Genomic DNA, 21,063 nt, shown 5'->3' with positions numbered 1-21,063 from the left:
ATTATTTTTGTTATTACCTTAAATGGCTGGGGAAAAAAATAAACCTCAAACTCCAGTATTTGACAAAAGCTCCTCGTAGATCATCTGTGTCTCAATTTCCTTTGTCTACACATACATTATTCAAAGCTTTGAACCACAGAAGAACAAAGAAGGTTATGGAACAAATCTCCACATGCTCAGAGTTCACACGAAGCTGATGGCCAGGAAACATGTCTCCATCTAATCCAACTTCTGGAAAGGAATGGGACAGAGATAGAGAGTGGCATTTGGCTATACACAGCCAGCCCTTCCTTCTCTTCCTCCTTTCAAAAGTACCTACTGAGCAGTGATCCTATCCCAAACTCTGACCCAGAAAGGCACAGGACACAATGGGGCATATTTATTTAGAGAAATAAATCCTGCCTTCAAGGAGGCTACGATCAAGCAGAAGGAGTAAGACAAATATGCAGCTAACATTGAACAAAGATAAAGTATTGCCAGGGCGTGAATAGCAGGGCTATACACCCACATCTTGGGCATGCGCAGCAATTCTAACAAAACCAGCGGATTGCACAGGGCTAGTTGGAAACAGCCAGTTAGATACTTTGGTAGCATGAATGTCAGCTGGAAAAGTTCTATCATTTGCTCTCTGAGCAGCTGAACAGAATCTTAATACAGACAGAATACAGAGCACATAGCTTAAATGTGATTTCAAGTAACTGGACAATGGTTTTTATTTCCCAGCTATATGTGGAGCCCAGCTGAATTTTTAAAAATCATCCTGTATAAACAAGTAAGTTTAACCATTGGCAATAACTCTTGTTCCTAGACGAATATTCCTGAAAGAAAAATTTATTCAGACTTTGAAGACAAATTACTCAAATTGCTAGTCCTAAAAATCACACATTCATAAACACAAGAAGAGGCAGTCTGATATGTTGGAAAGATGAGGTATTTGGACAAATCCCTAAACCCCCCTGTGCCTGTTTTCTCATTTACAAAATGGGGAAAGGGCAGATCACTCAGAGGGTGCCTGTAACAATAAAATAAGATGATGCATGTGACAATCCTTTTAAAACTATTAACTGTTATACCATTATATGTTCTCTCCAAGTTGCTGTTGCACGGTCATAAACATCTGTTCCTGCACGTGAGCTCTTGCTGGGTTTCATCCATTTCCTCATATTCATATGGTGCAGGATGCACAGGTTTAAAATTTTGTAAACTCAATATTCTGAAGCCTTTAGAGCTGCTTCCAATTGAAAGTCATCTTTTTAATGTCCACTGAAGGGAATTTACACTGTATTCATGGCCTGGACATAATCATTACCTTCCAATAAAAATGACTCATTAAATAAAAAGGAATTTTCACCCATGAGCTCTTAGGATATATTTGCTTACTTATGGAAATCCAATAGCCTCTTGCTCAATAATTTCTGCATTTCTCAGTACAATTATTTGGGGTTCATATGTCGGTTCAGGAGTTACCAAATCAGAGCAACTCAGAAACACTAAAAGACAGAAAACAATAACAACAAACAGCCAAGTGAACAAAAACACACTTTACTATCCAAAATGAGAAATTCTAGGATCCATCTGAGAAATAGAGAAAAATCCTGATCTTTATTTACCTTCTGGTAAGAAGCGAAAGCACAGCAAGGCTAGTGTTTCCAACCTCTTTATTAAGAATCCCATGTGCCAACTAGGAAATATTCCCCTGCAACAGAGAGCAACCTTCAGGCCATCAGAGAGAAACCTTCAGACTCAAGCCTGGTTACCAAGCTCTGCATGTTACATTAGCATCCGAGGTCCCCAGAATGATTCACTTTTTGCCCAAGAGCCAACCCCACATGCATGTTCCCAACATGGGTTGCTTCCCCACTGTAGATCTGTCTGTCTGCCTGAAAACAGAACTGCCTGAAACAGTATTAGACAAAGCAGACAATTTAAGTTTACAAAAGGGCTGGAAATTTGGCCTCACGGCTGGAGAAACTGCATTGTTTTGAACAGAACAAAAGAATGCAGAAGCCTCTCTTTCCCACCCACCCTTGGCTAAGTGGCCTGGCCAGTCATTCCTAGTAGAGAATTTCCAACAACCCGGAGTTCACACGTGGAAGAGAGAGTACCAGGGGGCATCGCTTTGCTCAACACGCCTGCCAGGAGCCACAGGGAGGTGGTTTGTATTTGCTCATGTTTTTAATAGCTCCCTAATATTTTATAATGGCAATGCTACTGTTTCTCATTTCAGTGTCTAATGTTTTAATGTTGGGTTAATTTATCTTACCCAAAACAACATAATAATTGCAGAGTAGAAAAACCACTTTGGGAAAAGGAGTGTTGTTTGCATATGCTAATGACTTAATTTAAAGAGTTCTGTGACTAAAAACGGAGGATGTGGGATTAAAAAAAAAAGTGCGCTTTCATCCTTGCTTCAAATGTGAGGTATGATGTTTTTAGGTCAGTAAACAACAGAATTTAAAATACTCAGTTGTAAAACGCCATAAAGGACAGTCATCTAAAAACCTCCCACATATGAAATGCACACATAGTCAACTCGGACATCAGCCATTTTAGTAAAAAGTGATGTTTCTTACAGCCAAGCCAGTAATCATACCTTTCGGTAACAAATATGGTTAATGATGACAACCCATAACATAAAAAACATCTTCTGAATCATCAAGACAGCTCTGAGCAAAACAGGACTCATGCTTATAAGTCCTGAGTTCAAGGCTCCCTGACCACCTGTGGGCCGTGGAAAATTCACTTATCTCAGTAAGTCTCACCTTCCTTGATTGTCATCTCAGGGCACTGGGCTAACTGTGCCCCAAAGAATCATCAGAGAGTTTTTACTTTTTTATTTTTTTAAAGATTTATTTATTTGGGAGAGCACGAGTGGGAAGGGCAGAGAGAGAGGGAGAGAGAATCTCAAGCCGACTTCGCACTGAGCATGCAAGGAGCCCCAACGCAGGGCTGATTTCACGACCCTGAGGATCACGACCTGAGCCAAAACCAAGAGTCAGATGCTTAACTGACTGGGCCACCCAGGCATCCCCTCCAGTGCTTTCCTGTCACCTGTTCAAGTCAAACTGGATTGAACCGCCAATCCAGTTCAAGCCCCACCCCCACCACCCCACCCTTGCCCCAGCGTGGGCACACGTGTCCAGGTGCAGGAGAGGTTGAGTGGGGAAGGATCCTCAACAAGGTGATCCTCATCCTCAACAGCTAAGGGAAGCCACACTCCCCAAGTTCTATCATGTACAAAATGATGGAGTCATTTCAAGTGTGGTATTTCTCTTTCTTTTCTAAACTGTATTCCTATGCCCACCTAGGGTACGCCTCTATGTATTGGCTACTACAGTATTTCAAAAAGGATTTGAAACATTTCTTTAAATTATGTACAATCCAAAATGCCAGGGTTTAGTATGGATCACGAGTGCAGCATGGCATAATTCCTTGCTATTTGTCACAACTGTTAAAGAACCAAGTACGTACTGCATGCAAACATTATGACTTTTTTTCTCTTAGTTTAAATAAACTCCAAGGTAACTAGACTTCTAAGAGAATCCAGTTCAATTATTATTTTACAGAAAATATATTAAATTACTGTAATTCCTTGAAAATCAATAATTTACATATAGGATGTGTATGTATTTCCACTTTTCCTACCTGCATGCCTTATCCTCCCCATTAGAACGGAAATCCTGTGAGCGAGGGACCAACCTCTGTGCTCAGCAGCTAGGACATCACACCTGACACAGCAGACACTCAATCCAATAGGTTTAAAGACAATACAATTGACGATAACAAAAGTACAATTGCTACAAAACAGGACTCAGAAAAATGGGATTCCAGAAGGAAGATGGGAAATAAGTATAATTAATAAGAGAGGGGGCAGCAAAAAAGTTGTTCCTCTTGTGGGGTAGGCATGCTAGAGTTAAAGGAAATTTGAGATGGGGTACATTTACATTAAGCCTTTTGATTAACTGGAAAATACTTTTAAACAGAAGACTTCTGCATTTAGCAAATCTGCATTTATACTAATTGTGTCTTTTATATTATATTCTGCCTACAGTTAGTTCATAGTGGTTTTTGTTAGTCACAAAGAGCACTTACCTAAGTTTGTATGTGGCAATCAACCAAGTTTGCTCCCCATTTTTATTGTCCTCCTGCACGTTAAATAACCAGTTTACAAATCTAAAATTCCTTCAGTATGTTATCTAGAGGTCATCTTAGTGATGCATTCTTTGGAATCCACTACCACCTGCGTCACTTTCTTTCTCCCTTACTTGCATGATTTTTCCGCTTAGCACTTAAACCCATCTAACATATTACGTATTATACTTATCTTGACTATTACCTATTTCCCCATTAGAATATTACAAAGAAAAGGACTCTTGTCCATTTGGCTCACTGGTCTAACTCAGTGTTTAGAACAATGCCTGGCACACAGTTGGTGCTCAACATGTATAATATATATGCTATAACATAACTTATGACATATATAATATCAACCATATAACATAACTTATGTGTAAAATATATATTATTATATTATATGTTATTTTATATTATGTATTTTATATTATAAAGTGAATTATATATTGTGCATTTGTTTTATTGAATACATTTACTTGGTCTATATTATATGTTCATTATGTTATATAATATAATATACAATGTATATTAAAATAAATGATTGTATACTGCAGATATTCCCCTTAAGCTCCTAGCAATAAAGACACATGAAAAAATGGGATGCCCAGAGTGGGGTGGGGGTGGCATTTTTCTGGGAGGGCCCAAACATGCAGACCCCAGGAGCAACATATGGTCAGGACAAGAGCAAGGGCTATGGAGTAAGGCAATGTGAGTTGAAGCCTGGCTCTGTTACTTACTAGCTCTGTGCAACTGGGCAAGTTATTTAACCTCTCTAAACTTCAGTTACCACACCCATAAATCTGGGATAATAACAGTACCTGCCTCATAAGTTTAATGCGAGCATTGAGTGAGCTCAAGTACGGGAAACAGCCTGCAGAGTATCTAGCAGAAAGCAGACTCTCCTTAAGTGCGAGATGATAGTGGGGATGGTGCTGATGAGGAGGATAAGGAAGGTGATTATTACTCTGTGACAAGGAGTGAAGATGGGAAAGTCAGTTCTGCAGACAAAACTCTCAAAAAACCCCCACCCCTAGCTCCTCTTCTACCTCCCTATGCATTTCCAGCCCATGAATTCATGCACATGCATTTCATAAAACAGCACTTAGATGTCCCAGGCTCACAAGAAAGGAGAGGTACTAAAAAGACGTTTGCCCAAATCAATCAAAGACTACAAAGTGCAAGCACTTTCCCCTTGTACTTCTAAGCAGTACAGGGCCAGAGAAACAGGAATCATAATGCTTTGACAAATCAGAGCCTTTGGGAAATGTGTCATTTTGTGTAGCTGAGTTTTCTAAGGAGTTGAGCATCTGCCCGGTGACGGATCACAATTTCATGGGCGGAGTTTTGCTTTGTTTAGCTTTTGTGGTTTTGATGAAATATCTTACCCCAATACATTGAACTTCTCTGCCCAGATCCAGTGTGTGTGGTGGCAAGATTCGCTCAGCCCAGCCTGCTCCACTACCCTTGGGCCTCAGCTTGTTCCCTAGCTTCCTGATAGGAATGCCCACTGCTACAACAGAAAAATGAGCCTCCCCCCGCCCCCACCGCCCCGGAGCACGGGCTGGTAAGAGAGACGTGCCAACGAAGTCCAGCCTCCACTAGTTGCCCAGGCACACCAAGCACAACCCAGAAGAGTGGAGTTAACTCCCCAGGTGGCGAAGCTGATCAGTAAGGGTCAAAAATGGGAAAGAGCCAACAGAAGGAAGGCTCGCCTCCCCTCCAACCCGGAGATGCAGCGTTCCTATGTGGCCTCCCTGGAGACACATGCAGAGACTGAGAAACATGCTGGAGTTTGTTGTGAAGCTGTAGCCAATTTAATGATGTACCAATTTATATTTGGTTTCCCTTCCTTCAGGCCTGGCTTCCTTCCCTGCCCCTCATCTGCGTTCCCCTAGGATCGCACCCTTAATAAAACATTAGCCTGCTCTGTAACTTTCGCCCCAGGCTCTGTTTTCTAGGGAACCTGGGCCTTTACAATGATTGGGCCTCTTCCATAATGATCAGCTATTACACCATGTGGTAATGAAGCGATTGGGCTCCCTCTGGGTTCCAGCCCTAAAGGAGACACTTAGGGCTGTTTATCCAGTGTCTAAAGTGTAGTGTTTAAGAGCTCAGACTCTGGTGCTGGCCTACCTCATTTAAATCCCAGCTCTCCCAGGGCAGTGAAACCGTGGACAGTCATTTAAAATCTAGCTTTTGTTTCCTCATCCATAAGATGCGGGTAGTCAGAGTACCCACCTCATGGAATCCTTGTGAGAAGTAAATGACGTAGTACTTATTTAATGCCTGGCATATGACAAACACACAATGTGGGTTAGCTACTTATTCCTCTTGTTGTCTGATTACAGACAGGATTAACAGGGTTACTTCTCACTGTTGTTATGAAGCCTTTCTTATATCAATATCTCTGCTTTGTGATTTCTAAAATACAGTAGGATAGGTATCGGGAAGTCTAGCTTATTAGAATTATGTGCAGAGTAAAAGTAAATAAGGTCTGGGCAAAAAAAGCCAAAAGTTCAGGTATGTCAGTACAAATTCCTTTTAAAGGCTATTTATAAGGTCCCCAACAGCAATTTTTGCTTCCATCCTAATTCTTGAATGTATCCTACCAAATTATGAAGTTCTCAATTAGCATGGTATTATTATATACATTTTGCAGTCATGCCATGTGACCATGGAATATAGAATTCTGACTTAGCATGAACACCCCTTGGACTGTCTATACTATCCTACTTCAGAAACAACAATTTAGTGACCCATAAACGCAATTCTCACGCACTCCAATCTTGATTATTTGCCCTCTAGGCTAAAACTACAGACAAATAGGACTACACCTGCACTTTTCACAACTAGAACAATGTTTAATGAAATTGTTATCCCAAACTGAATCACTGTTTTCCTTTCCAAGCTCATTCAGTTTAGCCGTGTGGTAAAGATTCCTTTAGAAATGTCCTCAAGGGATGAGAAAGACACAGATTAACTCTACCCAAGTCTGAGGAAAGATGTGTGATCTGCATGAGGGCAGGTGTGACCTTTCAGGAGAAGACTTGAACTTGAAGCTCCATCCCCACGACCTCATTCAGGATCTCAGGGCCTCATACTGGCTCGAGTCTGATATATGATATCCCACGGATACAATTCCCTATCAAAGCTGACCTCAAGTAAATGTGTATTTTTAATAATTACAGGACTTTATCAGGTTCCAGCCCATGAAATCAGAAACATCCTACCAACTCCAGCAGCCCAGGGACAGGGTAATTACTGGGAGATGCACTACAGATATATTCATTAGAACAGTCATAAATTAGATTATCTATAATAAATTTTAATAATAATGTGGACATGATGGTTCAGCAAAACCCCTCAAGATTTAGGGGAAATCCCCAAGTCATGCTTTTAGTGTACAGATAATGAGTCTAAATGAAAGAACTCCAACAGTTACTAGGACAGCCCTTAGAGGCCCTTTTTATCTGTTTCTGGATAGTGGTGTATCATACTGTTGAATTCCCAAATGGGTGTTATAAAAGAGAGTGGGCCCAAGGAACAGTGCAATTCTCTCACCAGCTAGCTACTCCAAAAAGGCAGTGAGCCCAAACTTCTTGACCTTGCAGATTTCTTAGTCTCCAAGTGCTGAACTTCCAGAACACTTCCTTGAGATACTCGGATGCACCAAGGAGCCGGATCCATTCACATGCAGCTTAAGTCTTGAATCCTTTGCACTGTCCGTCTGCTGGTTCAATAATACCCGAGAGCGATAAGGACCTTAAACCTGGGGCAGGTGTCTCTGGCACCACTCTTCAATTCAAGGACCAGTCTTTGAAGCCTGGTCCAGCTCAGCCACTCCCTCCATTGACCTTGAAGATTACTTCTCTCTGAAAAAATGTTCATTTACTAGCAGTGCTAGGCAGATGCCAATCTAACATGAAGCTATCAGACTCCAAGCTTCCAAGCCCCAGGGAGCAACCTAGCAATGTTTACGTGGTTGTACATTTTTATACATTTTTTTGCAAAAGTAATATATTTCAACCACAATAATTTAAAACTTCTTTCTCTTTCCCCTCCAACTTCCCCTCTATTACATTTTGCATCATCAGGTAGAATGGCTGCAGGCATAAGGCAGAATTGAGTTAAGGATACATTTAGCTTGCATTCACTGGCATATATTTATGTGGTTCTCCATCAACGCCAGTCATAGGCAAATTGTTGTTAGCTGTCCCAGTGCAGGAATGGTTTCCAAAAGCACTCCTACTACCTACTGCACTGAGAGACCCAGCATTGTAGCATGGACATGAAAGACTAGAACTTATATCATTATATGAATGTATCCTGTAGTGGTCAGAATGATGATGACCATTATAGCCGGCGGGAATTGGGGGAGGGGGGGACACGGGGAACCAAGCTCAAATGTATGGAGCCAGAAGCTAGTCTGTGGAAAATTCCCCCATCATTACATATGTACATTTGTAACTGGAAGACTTGGTTCTTGCCTCCAGAGTCAAAAATGAAAGTTGTCTCCTGAAATGCAATGTACAAATTATAAACACACATGATTTTTTTCTTTTGTTGATTAGATTCCCTGAAATGGACATTACTGGACTCTTTTTGTTTACAGAGCACAGACAAGTAACAGTATTAGCAGCAAAGATGTCTGTTACAGCTCATACGAGAAAGAAACTCAATAGAGATTTTTTTCAAATTTGACACCAACGTAGAAAATTTACATAGCATTACCAATAACAAGCCACAACCATGGAGTAACATGTCTAAACTCTCAACAATAAAAAACAAATTTCAATCAACCAGCACTGGAGGAAAATGAAATAATCTTTCTGTACTTTCTACAGAAACAATTGCAAAATTGTTGTCCCATGAACAGGCAATCAAACCAAAAATGTAACGAAAAAATGTAGGAGAAAGAAAGTATTAGAGAAGTAGGTTAGGAATTTAATCAACAAAATATATTATTTTTCTGAGTTTTGTGATATTTGTGGTGTTTCCTGATTTTTAAACTTAAGAGTTGCTGTGAATTCCTTCCTCAGTTCAAACAAATACAGTAATTTTGTAGTCATAAACTTTTATGCTTTTTCTCAAAGCAGGGACCCAAGATGATACAAGGTATGTACTTCAAGCCTCACAAAACCTGGATCTGTTTCTGGGGTTAGACATTCCTTGACAATTAAGCCCGGCTTATATATCATCATCAACTCACTTTAATGCTCCGTTTATCTCTCATACTGTCTTGTCTCCAGTTGGAATTTGTAAAAATCATCCCATGATGCCAAAGGGTGATGCTGGGGCCACAATAAACATGATGAATGGTGAGCACAAGGCACTCACTTTGTCACTTATGCATCACACAGTTTGTAATTACATGCTTTTCTGTCTTCACTGCTAGCCCTTGACTTAATCATCTGTGCATCCTTTTCAGTGCAAAGTACCCTGCCTACAGGGAATCAGTGAACTGCAAATGTGGGAATGAGGGAAGAAAGAGGTGGCAAGAAAAAAGGAAGAAGGGAAACAGAGGGAGAAAATGCAGACTTTTAGGAAGCAAGTGGAGAAAAAGCTATGAAAATTATTTAAGCTCTATTTTATAAGATCTTGGGGGTAAACCACATTATGTTTTCACCATAATATCTTTTAGGGTGTTTATGTGTGTGTGTGTGTGTGTGACACCTCAATTTTTCAGCTTAATTCCTTCAATTTTTATTCACTTTTTGACTCAAGACATTTGATATTCAATATGTTATTTTAGCTCGTATTATTCTCACCAGCACACTGCTTTTTAAAAGCAACTAGAATATTAACTATGTTATGCAAATGAAAATGCGGATTTAATCAGAAAGAGTGGCCCTAGAGGAGCCACTAAAGCCTCCAACATCCAAAGAGAAAATTGGAGACTCCTATTATATTCAATAATTCGTATACCGGTGCCCCGAATTTAATATAAATTGAATTGAATCCTAAACACAACTCTTTGTAGATTCTGTTGATAAGACATGCTTTCATAAAAACCAGCAAGCTAAAAACACAAACTACAGCCCATTTTCATTTTCATTTCATTTTCTTTTCAATGAAACATTGTGAATGCAGTGGCATCACATAAATATTTATCAAACCCTATAATTCTTCCAAATGTAACGATAAATGAAAGTACCCTTCAAGGTGCACACAAAACACCTGCAAAAAACATTTTTTAGAAGATTGAAATAAGATGTAAGCTATCCGAAATCAGAACCGCTAATAGATGAAGTAATCATTTGATAGTCTTTGTAACCTCTGCTTACTGGACCTCTGAGGTTTTACTCTCTCTTAACCGAAGAAATAAAACCAATTCAGTATCACTCAGCACTGGGGGCCCTGACACGAAGGGCCAGGTAAGCCACTGAAACTTCCCTTATTGATATAAAAGGAAGACGGATTTCAGAGAAAAGAACCACACAAGTTTTCAGGTTGTTGGCTTGCCACACTATTTTTTTAAGATTTTATTTATTTATTTGAGAGAGAGAATGAGAGACAGAGAGCATGAGAGGGAAGAGGTCAGAGGGAGAAGCAGAACCCCCGCTGAGCAGGGAGCCCGATGTGGGACTCTATCTTGGGACTTCAGGATCATGACCTGAGCCAAAGGCAGTCGCTCAACCAACTGAGCCACCCAGGTGCCCTTGCTACACTATTTGTACTTCCTCTTCATGGTAGTCATTATTTTTAACATTTACTAGTTGCACAGGGATAATAACAGCTCAAACTTGATATACAGTGCAGACATAATTATAGATTTTAGCCAACAATCCTCTACTAAAACCTAAAGTACCTTCAGCCAACAGTTAAGAAAAGATCAAGAAGAAGGCACCTGCTGAAAAGAGTCATAAAAGCATGCTGTTCATTATTTTCCAGAAGCTTCTAATTGTCTCTCCCAACTGGCTTACATGATAACTACTAAGTTCATCTGAATGTTGTGCAGTGTTCAGGGCCCCTCTGGGAAACATTATTTTTCCCTTAAATAATTATGATCCAAAGTCTAGAGCTAAGGTTAAAAATCCAGAGCCAAGAAAAGTTTCTGCTGTCACTTGATCATAACTTCATTCTTCTGGTCCCAAGTGCAAACTTTAAGGGCAAGCGTGGGCCAAAATTCAATGAGTCTCTTTTGACAGATAGGTGGAGGTAAAACTATTGCCTTGAAAAAGAATGAGGATGGAGAATGACTTTTAGTCTGGAATTGTCAGGAATTGCACCAAAGCTGCCAAAAAACATCTGTCTTACTCCTCAGCCTGTCAAAGAGGAGTTAAGAGGCAAGTTTGGGGAAAAGAAGCTGGAATGATTAACAGCCATCCATAAGATAAAATAGGATTTCTGGCATCTCTGAATATAAGAAAAAGGAAGCTTGTGTATTATTACACTATGCAAGAGATATGCTACTGTGGGAATCATCCACCCCTTTAAATACCTGGGTTAGCACTAACAGTTTCTGCAATGACAGAAAGCTCTTCATTTTTCTCAAAACACAGATTTTCCTGTGCCTAGTTGTCGTTCTCCCCTCCTGACTCTCCGATGATTAGAGACTACAAATAAAAGAGTACTGGACTCAGCACTAGCACTAGTAAACAACTCTTCAGTTGAACTAACTAAATAAAAACTAGTCAGTTGTAGGACTTTACTCTTTCCTTGGCCACCAGCTGAAATGTGTCCTTCACCCTGTAGAAGATCAAGGTAGAGCATCACAACATCTGAGAGCTTGAAAGATCCTGGTACCACACCATCCAGCCAAATCCCTCTTCTTCCCATGTCTGGTGGGAGAGGGTCTTCAGCAAGGCAAAAATTGTCTTCTCATTGTAAACCATACATGGAAAGTATACACTAGATGGAGACACAAAGTCCCTTGGTTTCACTTTCTTTCCTTGCAAAATGAAAGCAGTGGATAATTATGATCTCTTTACTCTTTCTCCCAGACTCTGGTGGAATGTGCCAACACACAGGGCAGCACCGCAGAAATTGGAGTTAATAGGATTTGCTGGAAAACATCAGCCTTACAAATATTTTTAAACTTAAAATCTGTTTTAGAAATATTCCCGTAAAAAATATTTTATCATTCAGGATCCTGACAGAGAAGAGACGGCACACTCCCAACTGGGTCATTGAGAAGTATGTAATAAACAGACTATTTACAAAGGTGTGGACAGGGTTTAGAGAAAACGATGCAGTACTCCAGGGTTGGTAACAGTGGGGAACTGTTTCTATCCCTAAGAGGATACAGCCAGACCACAGTAACCAGTATGGAAAGAATCAAATGGATAAATACCCTGACCTAATTCTCTTCTTCTCTACATTCCCAGTGGCAGAACTGACAGATGTCAGGGAATAAAGGAGCCCACAGGCCAAGGAACTCAGGCATCTGGACACAAAGCAGAAAGAAGGGTGGAAAATGGATCTGGAGAGGTAAATGGGAGAGAGCTAGCACAGATACTGAACACAATTATAAAGTTACATTCATTTATTGTTGGAACAGCATGTTCACTGAAAATAATAATTAGCTTTACAGTGTTTAGTAAGTGTGAGATGCCTCTTTTGGGTGTCTGTGTGAACCCAAATGTACTGTAGGTCTCCTAAGCCTCTGCCAGTCGTACCAAAACATTTGGGATAAAGAGAGCATCCTATGCTTACATGTGTTGGAGAAATGCTGCCTGCAGCTTCAATTTATAGAAAGGTAAATATAAATGCACATGTGTTGTGCATGTGAGCTCTCTCTCTTAAGACACCAAATGTGTGAAAAAAAAGGACACAACTGTGCCCACCTCGTGCGACGCCAGAATGAGACATGGGTAGAAAACATTTCACACAGAAACTGGCACACAGCGCTTGGTGAATGGTAACCACGGCCACCATTGCTGCCAGCATCACCACCTGCAGCTGCCTCTGACCTCTCGGATGGCCCAGGAAACTTCCCACCGTGGAAGGCTAAGTCTTCCACCTGTAGCTCTCTGATCACTAGTGCCGGACCCCAGCCCTGCACACAGGGAGCGCAAAGAGAGCAGTCTAGGCTCGCATATGCTGGAGAAATGCCCGCTGCAGCTTCAATTTAAAGAAAGGTAAAAATGAATGTATGCTCTGCCAGGCTGTATTAGTATGCAGGAATTATTTACTCCTCACCATTCCTCCATAAGAGAAATATTCTCTGCCCCACCTCAATGTTGAGCTTGGCCCCATGGCCCGCTTCAGCTAATGGAATGTGGGCCAGGTCTGAGGAGGGGCTTTAAGAGGTACCACACACTTCCATCAGCCCTCCTGAGCTTCTGACCTCTACAGTGAGAACAGTATCATGTCCCAGACAGTGGATACTCCTTCAGCCTGGGTCCTGGAATGGCTAGGCCTGTGGGGCAGGTTAAAATTCAAACCACAGTTGTCGACTGTTCCCCCAGACTTGGGAGCAAGGAGAAAAACTGTTTCCATAACCTACCTTGCTGGAATTCCTGTGACAATCAGAAAGAGCACCCCCCAAGCACCTAGCACAGTGCCCAGCACAAGACAGACACTTGGTAAATGAAAGAAATAATATAATTAGCAGTAATGGATAACCAAGATATCTTCCCAATTATCCACGATGCATTTGCTGAACGAGAAGCCGTTTATCCCAATTAAAATATTTAAAATATTTCTTTAACTTCAGGTAAATAAAACAATGAAATCATTGCTCAAGTTGGCAGCCTACAAAAGAATCTAACAGAAAATCACAGTTTAAAAAAATACAACCCACTCTTTCTAAACCTTCTAAAACTTCTGGGTAGTCAAGAATATGAATTCCTGTTGTGTCAGAATAAGAATGCATTCTTTGTGAAGGAAGAATGATTAAATTGCATCTTCCAGACTAGTAATTTAAATTGTGATCAAATCCACTGTAGCTGGGGGCCTCCCAGTTAATCCATTTACTGTGAACATTATTAAACATTTATTAAATGCCTGTGCATGGTAAAAAAAATTTTTCAAAGGTAAGGTTTTGTTCGCTGAGCACCCTCCCCACCAAAAATCAAGAACATAAAAACTACTAAATGGATCAACTACTCCCAGTATAAGCAGTTTCACAAAACAGGAGCACGGCAATTACTGAAGCACAGAAAGAGATTTTTGATCCATCGGGAAGGCATTCAGAAAACTATCACCACCAATGAATAATAGAAGATTTATTTGGAGAGTAAAATCTGACTAGAAAAGAAATTTATAAAATATGAGCTCCATTTCCTGCCTTTCAAAAGAATAAGGAAAAGGACTTTACAGAAAAGATATAATCTGGTAGGCATTCTCTAAGGAACCCAAGTAAGATTCAGGCTGGTGTTTCCAAGCCCCCATATAGAAGGAAAGCTTGGAGGGCTTAAATGAAGATCCCCCTGGGGCTCTTACCCCACACCTACTGACTCGGAATCTTTGGGGAAAGGGCCCAGGAATCTGCATTTGTTAACAAACTCTCCAGCGATTCATGAGCACTCCTAGGTTTGAGAACCACTAGACAATGGAAGCCATTAAATAATCTTTGACCGCTGACTTAAAGGTTCTTGAAAGACAAAAAGAAAAACAAACAAACAAACAAGCTGAGTCCATCTTATGCCAAAGGACCACACGAAGACAGCAGAGTCTGGACTTGAGACTCAGTAACGGCTGCAGGGCTAAATAGCCATTCATTCTGCCAGCAGATCAAGCCATGATTTTCAGCACTTGGAGGCAAAGAGCTGATGGACGCTGCCACAGTAATGCAAGCCCAACAGCACCATGGTGATGGCTTCTCCTGGGGGACATACATTTGCCAACATTCTCCTCAACCCCAGCATCCGGCTGGCACAAGTCCTGGCGATCATTCCTCATCAGTTTCCTGGGCTTGCAGATTAAAATATACAGAAGACGAGAGGGGAGGAAGTCAGATGGTTCCGGATATTATTACATGGAAATTCTGAACTTCATAAAAAATGTCAACCTCCAGTCCTACAATGTACCTAGAGAAAAACAGTTTTGCTTTCTAAGAGAAGGTAAAAACGATATGTAAAGAGGGTAAAAAAATTGCTACTATAGTTTTAAAAAGTAAAAATCCTCTGGGGAAGTAAATCACAATGTGTAGTGAGTGCAAAGAAAGGGGCACCAGGTTAAGACAGAGGAGACAGGTGGGTTCTAGACACATCTATGTCCTCCAGTGGGTGTGTGACCTCACATAACGCACTTGGCTATGCTTTCACCTAAAAGAGTTAATGTTTATCAGAATGGGCATTTTAAGCCACAAAGCAATGTCAAAATGTAAGTGGTGTTATTATCATCCATGGCAAAATTTATTTTATACAGTCCAGAATCTAACAACAAAGTCAAAGCAGTGAATTGTTTTTTTTTTTTTTAACAGAGGCAAAAGATATCAAACTCTTGGCATCAAGAATTATAAGGGAAGCTATATCATCAGATGAAACTATACACACATTTTCTGAAATCACACCCAAGATGAGACCAAATTCTATGGTACAAATAAGGAAAATCCAGGCACTCTCACCTAGTTGCTCCTGCTCTTCCCTGCACCAAGCTACACCAACATGAAACTTCCAAATAAAACCAACTCAATGTGGCTGATGCAGTCCTCTATGTAGCAGTGGCTAATGAGTCCACCTGACACCTTCCTGTTTGGCCTACCTTACCCACATCCACCCGAGTCCCGAGGAGAAGCTTCTCTCACTGGAGAGCCACGAAAAATGAGATGAGGAGGAAAAAGGAAGGGTGACTAATGGCCAGTGCCATCAGTCAATGGACTGTAAGGGCTTTGAAAACTGTTTAACACTTATTGCCTAACAGATTTTAGATCAACACCAAATTCAAGTGTATCTGGAAACATGAGGAAGCCCATATGTCTCTTTAGGTGGGAGATAGCATACTATTCTGCAGTTACTTTGAGTTGAGTTTGAAACGAGGCTTCAAGTTATCCATCTTCTCTGCGTATCAGTTTATGACTTGATGATTATTAGTTCTACCTCCTGGGGCAGTTGGGATCATTAAACAAGACCCTACTATAAGTGTGGTGCCCACCTTAAGTACTCCATGAGGTCATTAGCAGTGGCAAAGTATTAGCACAGAGTAGACACTCAGTAAACATACTTTCCTTCTCATTCTGTATTTCAGAGATGAATATATACTCCAGTCAAATGAAAAATGATACATAATAAAATAGAGTGTGTGGCCAAATCAGATCCTTGACATTTATCTTTTCCTTCATTATGGCTATGGAGACCAATTTTACAATTTACACTAGCCATAATTAAGGCATGTGTATATAAAAATTACAGTGTAAGTTTGTGATGGTACATACAGTTTTGTAACTTCCATCCAGTAGTTAATACAATTTCTCAAGTCCTTCCTCCACCACTGTAATAATACCCCCCCCCCCACTACCTGTTTTAATCATCATTATTATCCCTGGGAACAAAGCACCCTGTGAGTGTTGCAGAAAATGAGTTAATACATATAAATGTACCTTGAAAACTGTGAACAGCTAATATTACTATCTACTTAGAGTAAAGAAGACACAGCCCCTGTGTTGAGATGACTACAATCCAAAGAAAATGCACAGTGTTAATCAAGGAACACAACACACACATAGGCACATTTCCGTTTAAAGATAAATAACAATAACAAGAATAGAAAAATGTGTGTGTGTGTGTCTGTATCTATGATGAAAAGTAAATAAATAGGTGAGGGACAATGAAAATACTGGAGCAATTTTGCCCCATATTTTAAAATGTTTCTATAAAACAATCAGTTCTTACAAATAAAATCTTAAAATCCATTTTTTTATGAGTACAATCCACAACATGCCCCCCCAGCCTCTCATGACAACATTTGTAGAAGCACACTGCCATATATTAACTGCATATCTCCAGTGCAAATCCCTGTCGTTCAAAGGCCAGATGTGCCTGTGAAACATGAAAGGCCAAGCAACTGCTGCAAAACCACTTCAGCAAAGCTTTACTGGAAAGGGAAAGATTGGTGTGTAAGACCCATTTGAAAATCCATTTCACACTTCTAATTTAAAGCCAATTCAAATGTAATTTACTTTATCAGGGCCCTTAACTTTGTGAAGGTCAGAAGTATAATCAACAGAGGTGAAAATTACTTACGCTTATCAAAAGATAACCCGGTAATAGTGCTGAACAAGAAAAACAAAAACCAGGAAACAAGACTCCCATTGAAAACCATGGTGAGAACCACCGTATAACACATCTTCTTACAAACCAATGCATATGCGTTCTGACATAATGCTTTCACCTGAGTCATCTCTGCACCAAATGCAAACTCATTTGTCATTCTATTTCAGTGGGAGAAGATTCCTCTTCTCCTCCAATGTTAAAATTCGGGAGATGGGACACAACACTTCTGGCACAAACTAGTGAACTTACCGCTCTCGTCATCTATGTTGAACCTTCCGAGACCACTGCCGTCCCTGATGGAGTACTGGATCTCTCCATCCCTCCCAGAGTCGTCATCTTGGGCAGCCACTTGCAGTACACTTGTTCCGATGCGTGAGTTTTCTTTTACAGACCCAACAACAGCAAAGTCTGGGAAGTAGGGAGTATGGAGGTTTTCGTTGACATCCACCACCTCCACTTCAACAAAGGAAACAGATGACAGAGACACCGGTCGCCCTTTGTCTTTGGCCCGAACCGTGAGGTTATAGAACTGCTGCTTTTCATAGTCCAGCTCTTTGCTCAAGCGAATGGCACCACTTGCTTTATCTATTTCAAATCTCCCATTATAGTCATTGACCAAAGAATAGCGCACTTGACCCCCTAGCCCAAGATCCGGATCGTGGGTCTCCAGCCAAGCAATGACAGTGCCAATGGGGAGATCTTCAAGAATCTTCACACTGTAGCTACTGGGAATGAAAGCCGGGGAACAGTCATTGACATCATCCAAGAAAACCTTAAGAGTGACAACTGAAAACAGCTGATGGCCACTCTCTGCCTTGTCTCTGGCTTCTATTTTCAAAGAGTAGTTCGCTTTAGATTCCCGGTCCAATTGGTCGGCTACATAGACGATTCCAGTTGAGCTGTTGATAGCAAACTGCTGTGTATCTGTCAACACTGAGTAAGTCACTTCACCATTAGAACCCAAGTCTTTGTCTCTGGCTTCCACTTGAATTATCTCAGTGCCAATACTTGAACTTTCGAGAATGTTAACTGAGTAACTGTCTTGGAGAAAAACTGGGCTGTTGTCATTAGCATCCTCCACATTGATGGTCAGCAACCTCCATGAAGATTTTTGTGGATTACCTAAGTCATAGATGGTGATATTAAGGAGATAGAGGTCTGTGTGCTCTCGGTCCATTGGCAGAAGGACTTTAAGTTGCCCTGTCTCCATATCGATATTAAAACAACTGTCCGTATTCCCATCAGATATCGTAAACAGCACCTTTCCATTGAAGCCAGAGTCGGCATCATAGGCTTTAATCTTCAGGATGTTGGCCCCAATGGGCAGATTCTCCTTCACAGCCACATCAGAAGGAAATGACTTGTCAAAATGTGGTCCTTGCCTATTAACTGAATAAAAGTCAAGAAATCCATCTTCCAGGTTCAGTTTCCCATTTGCTTTTGCCTTAATGAGTAGTTTCTCTGCCAGCTTTTGAGCCACACGAGTTTCTCTGCAACTGAAGCTCTTTGAAGACACCTTCCCGTGTAGGACTGAAATGTTAACAGACATGGGGTCCGCAAAATTCTCTCCATCGGTTGCTGTAATCCTGAGGGCAAAATTACCATTTTTGATGCCAGAATTCATCAATGACTTTTTAAGCTGTAAAATACCGGAGTCTGGGTTTAAATAAAAGAAACCAAGTTCATTTCCAGAGATGATTTTGTACTTTACAAGTTCGAGTTCATCAATATCAATTGCTGAGACAGCTGTGATGTGACCCCCAACTGGAAAGTCATAGGAAATAACTCCCTGGCAACCCACTTTCTCAAAGAGAGGGCTGTTGTCATTGACATTTCCTATTCGAATAGTCACATTTACTTCACTTTCATGGCGGTATGGCGAACCCCAGTCAGAGGCTCTTACTATGAATCTGTAAGTTTCTGGGGAGGATTCAAAATCCAATTCTTCAGTTGTGCTAATAACACCTGTAAACTGGTTAATGGCAAATGGTAACAAATTCAGACTGGCAATGCTATAGGTGATGTACCCATTTTCTCCTTTATCCTTATCAGAAGCCGAAACCATCAGAACACTTGTGCCCACTGGGACACTTTCATTCACAAAAGCATCATACAGCGGCTGCTGAAATTCTGGGGTGTGGTCATTTGCATCTTCTATGCCAATGACGACTTGTGCTTTCAAATCTCCTTCCTTGTTTGTCACTCCCAGCTTATACACCTCCTTCTTAATAGTATTCAGTGGCTGTGCTGTGACAATCAGACCTGACCGAGGATTAATTTTGAAGTACTGTGCATCCTCACCAGGAGATAATTTGTATTCCACATCAAGCGGTTCAGGACTTAATTTTACTATAGCAACCACGACACCAGGAGGGGAGAATTCACTAATGCTCACATCATACATTTCTTTTTCAAATCTAACTGGGTTGGTGTCTTTTTGGGGGTTGGCAATGTGGACGATCTTTGCTGCTGAAAATTTCTGAGGTGACCCCTTGTCTTTTGCTTGAAGAGTGAGGTTGTAGCCATAAGGAAAGTTCCCCCAGTCGACCTTCTTTCTCTCCTTAATCTTGTACTCGTTCATCCACCTGCCTTCCTTAGCCAGGAAGAACTGATCTAGAGGATCCCCAGCCACAATGGAAACAGACTCAATCTCTCCATTGGCCCCCTCATCTAGGTCATCGACTGTCACCACCGCGTATGTCGGCTCTTTGTCCAGCGAGAAAGGAATGTGAGTGACCACGTGGAGAGTTGGGGCGTGTTCATTTACACGTTCAATGTGAACATAAAGCTTCGCGGTACTGCTTACTCCATTGTTTCCGTAGAGTTTCATCCCCCGGTCCACAGCCAAAATCTCCAGATCGTACCTATTCTTTTCATCATAATTTAACCGCCCACTTAAAGAGATGACACCACTCGTGGGGTGAACTGAAAAGAGATCAACTTTGTTTTTAAAGTAGTAGTAGAATTCTCCATTGGAGCCAATATCGGCATCTGTGGCGGTCACCTGGGCAACACTAGTCCTTAAAGGTGTGCTTTCTGCTATTGTAACAGAGTACGTTGTGGGTGAAAACAAGGGTCGCAGATCATTCATATCTAAAACCTGTATGTTCACTTTGGTCCATGCTTCCAGATCCTCTCCTCTGACAGAACCTTTTACTACCAATAAATAATTGTCCTGAATCTCCCGATTCAATATAGCCGAATTGCCACCTTTAGTTCTTATTCTGAGGAAACAGAAGTCTGCAATGATGACTTCCTCCGCTTTGAAGAAGCCTTCCTCATCTCCAGATACAATTCTGTATTTGACATCCCAGGACAGATCTATTAAGGTGATGCCCATTCTACCCTGGCTGTGGACGTAGGTCCTTGCGGCTGAGTTCTCACACACGGTAGCATTGTACACAGGGTGCGTGAAGTGGAAGCCGAGGGGCCCGGTCCCCGGCAGCCCCTGGGACACCGTGGCCAGAAGCTTGAGAAGCAGGAGGATGAGGCAAGAAGGGGGAGGCCGTGTACCCACACAGTATCCCATAGTTATATCCATTGTATCATACCTCCATCCTGGAAGGGGAGGGGGGAGAAAGAGAGAGAAAAGATAAATTAACCTACAGGAAAGTGGGAGAAGGTGTAGGAACTCGCTGCGATGAAACAGCGGTTTTTACAAACCTCATTATAAAACCTCCTTACCAAAACATCAATGCAAGAAAAAAAAAATTAGAGACCTCACCATACTAGATGGCAAGGAGTTCAAAATCACTAGGATTTAACTTTACAT

General features: G+C 41.1%; 1 protein-coding gene across 3 annotated transcripts in view; it reads right to left on the bottom strand.

The window, feature by feature from the left end:
* Positions 1–20,841, bottom strand: part of FAT3 (FAT atypical cadherin 3) — a 499,470-nt gene extending 478,629 nt beyond the window's left edge. For 2 of the 3 annotated variants that reach the window (XM_028119619.2, XM_028119620.2), the window contains exon 1: positions 17,541–20,832. In XM_028119619.2, the coding sequence (XP_027975420.1) occupies positions 17,541–20,832 (3,292 nt within the window). Of the gene's footprint in view, positions 1–17,540 lie in introns of all 3 variants that reach the window. The other variant, XM_088017597.1, reaches the window with a different exon arrangement.
* Between the last annotated feature and the right edge of the window lie 222 nt (positions 20,842–21,063).

The sequence above is a fragment of the Eumetopias jubatus genome, unplaced genomic scaffold (assembly GCF_037043125.1).
Source record: "Eumetopias jubatus isolate StellerSeaLion01/CBP00866 unplaced genomic scaffold, mEumJub1_p1.0 scaffold_13, whole genome shotgun sequence".
Taxonomy (NCBI): domain Eukaryota; kingdom Metazoa; phylum Chordata; class Mammalia; order Carnivora; family Otariidae; genus Eumetopias; species Eumetopias jubatus.
This window is presented reverse-complemented; position numbering and strand designations above follow the sequence as displayed.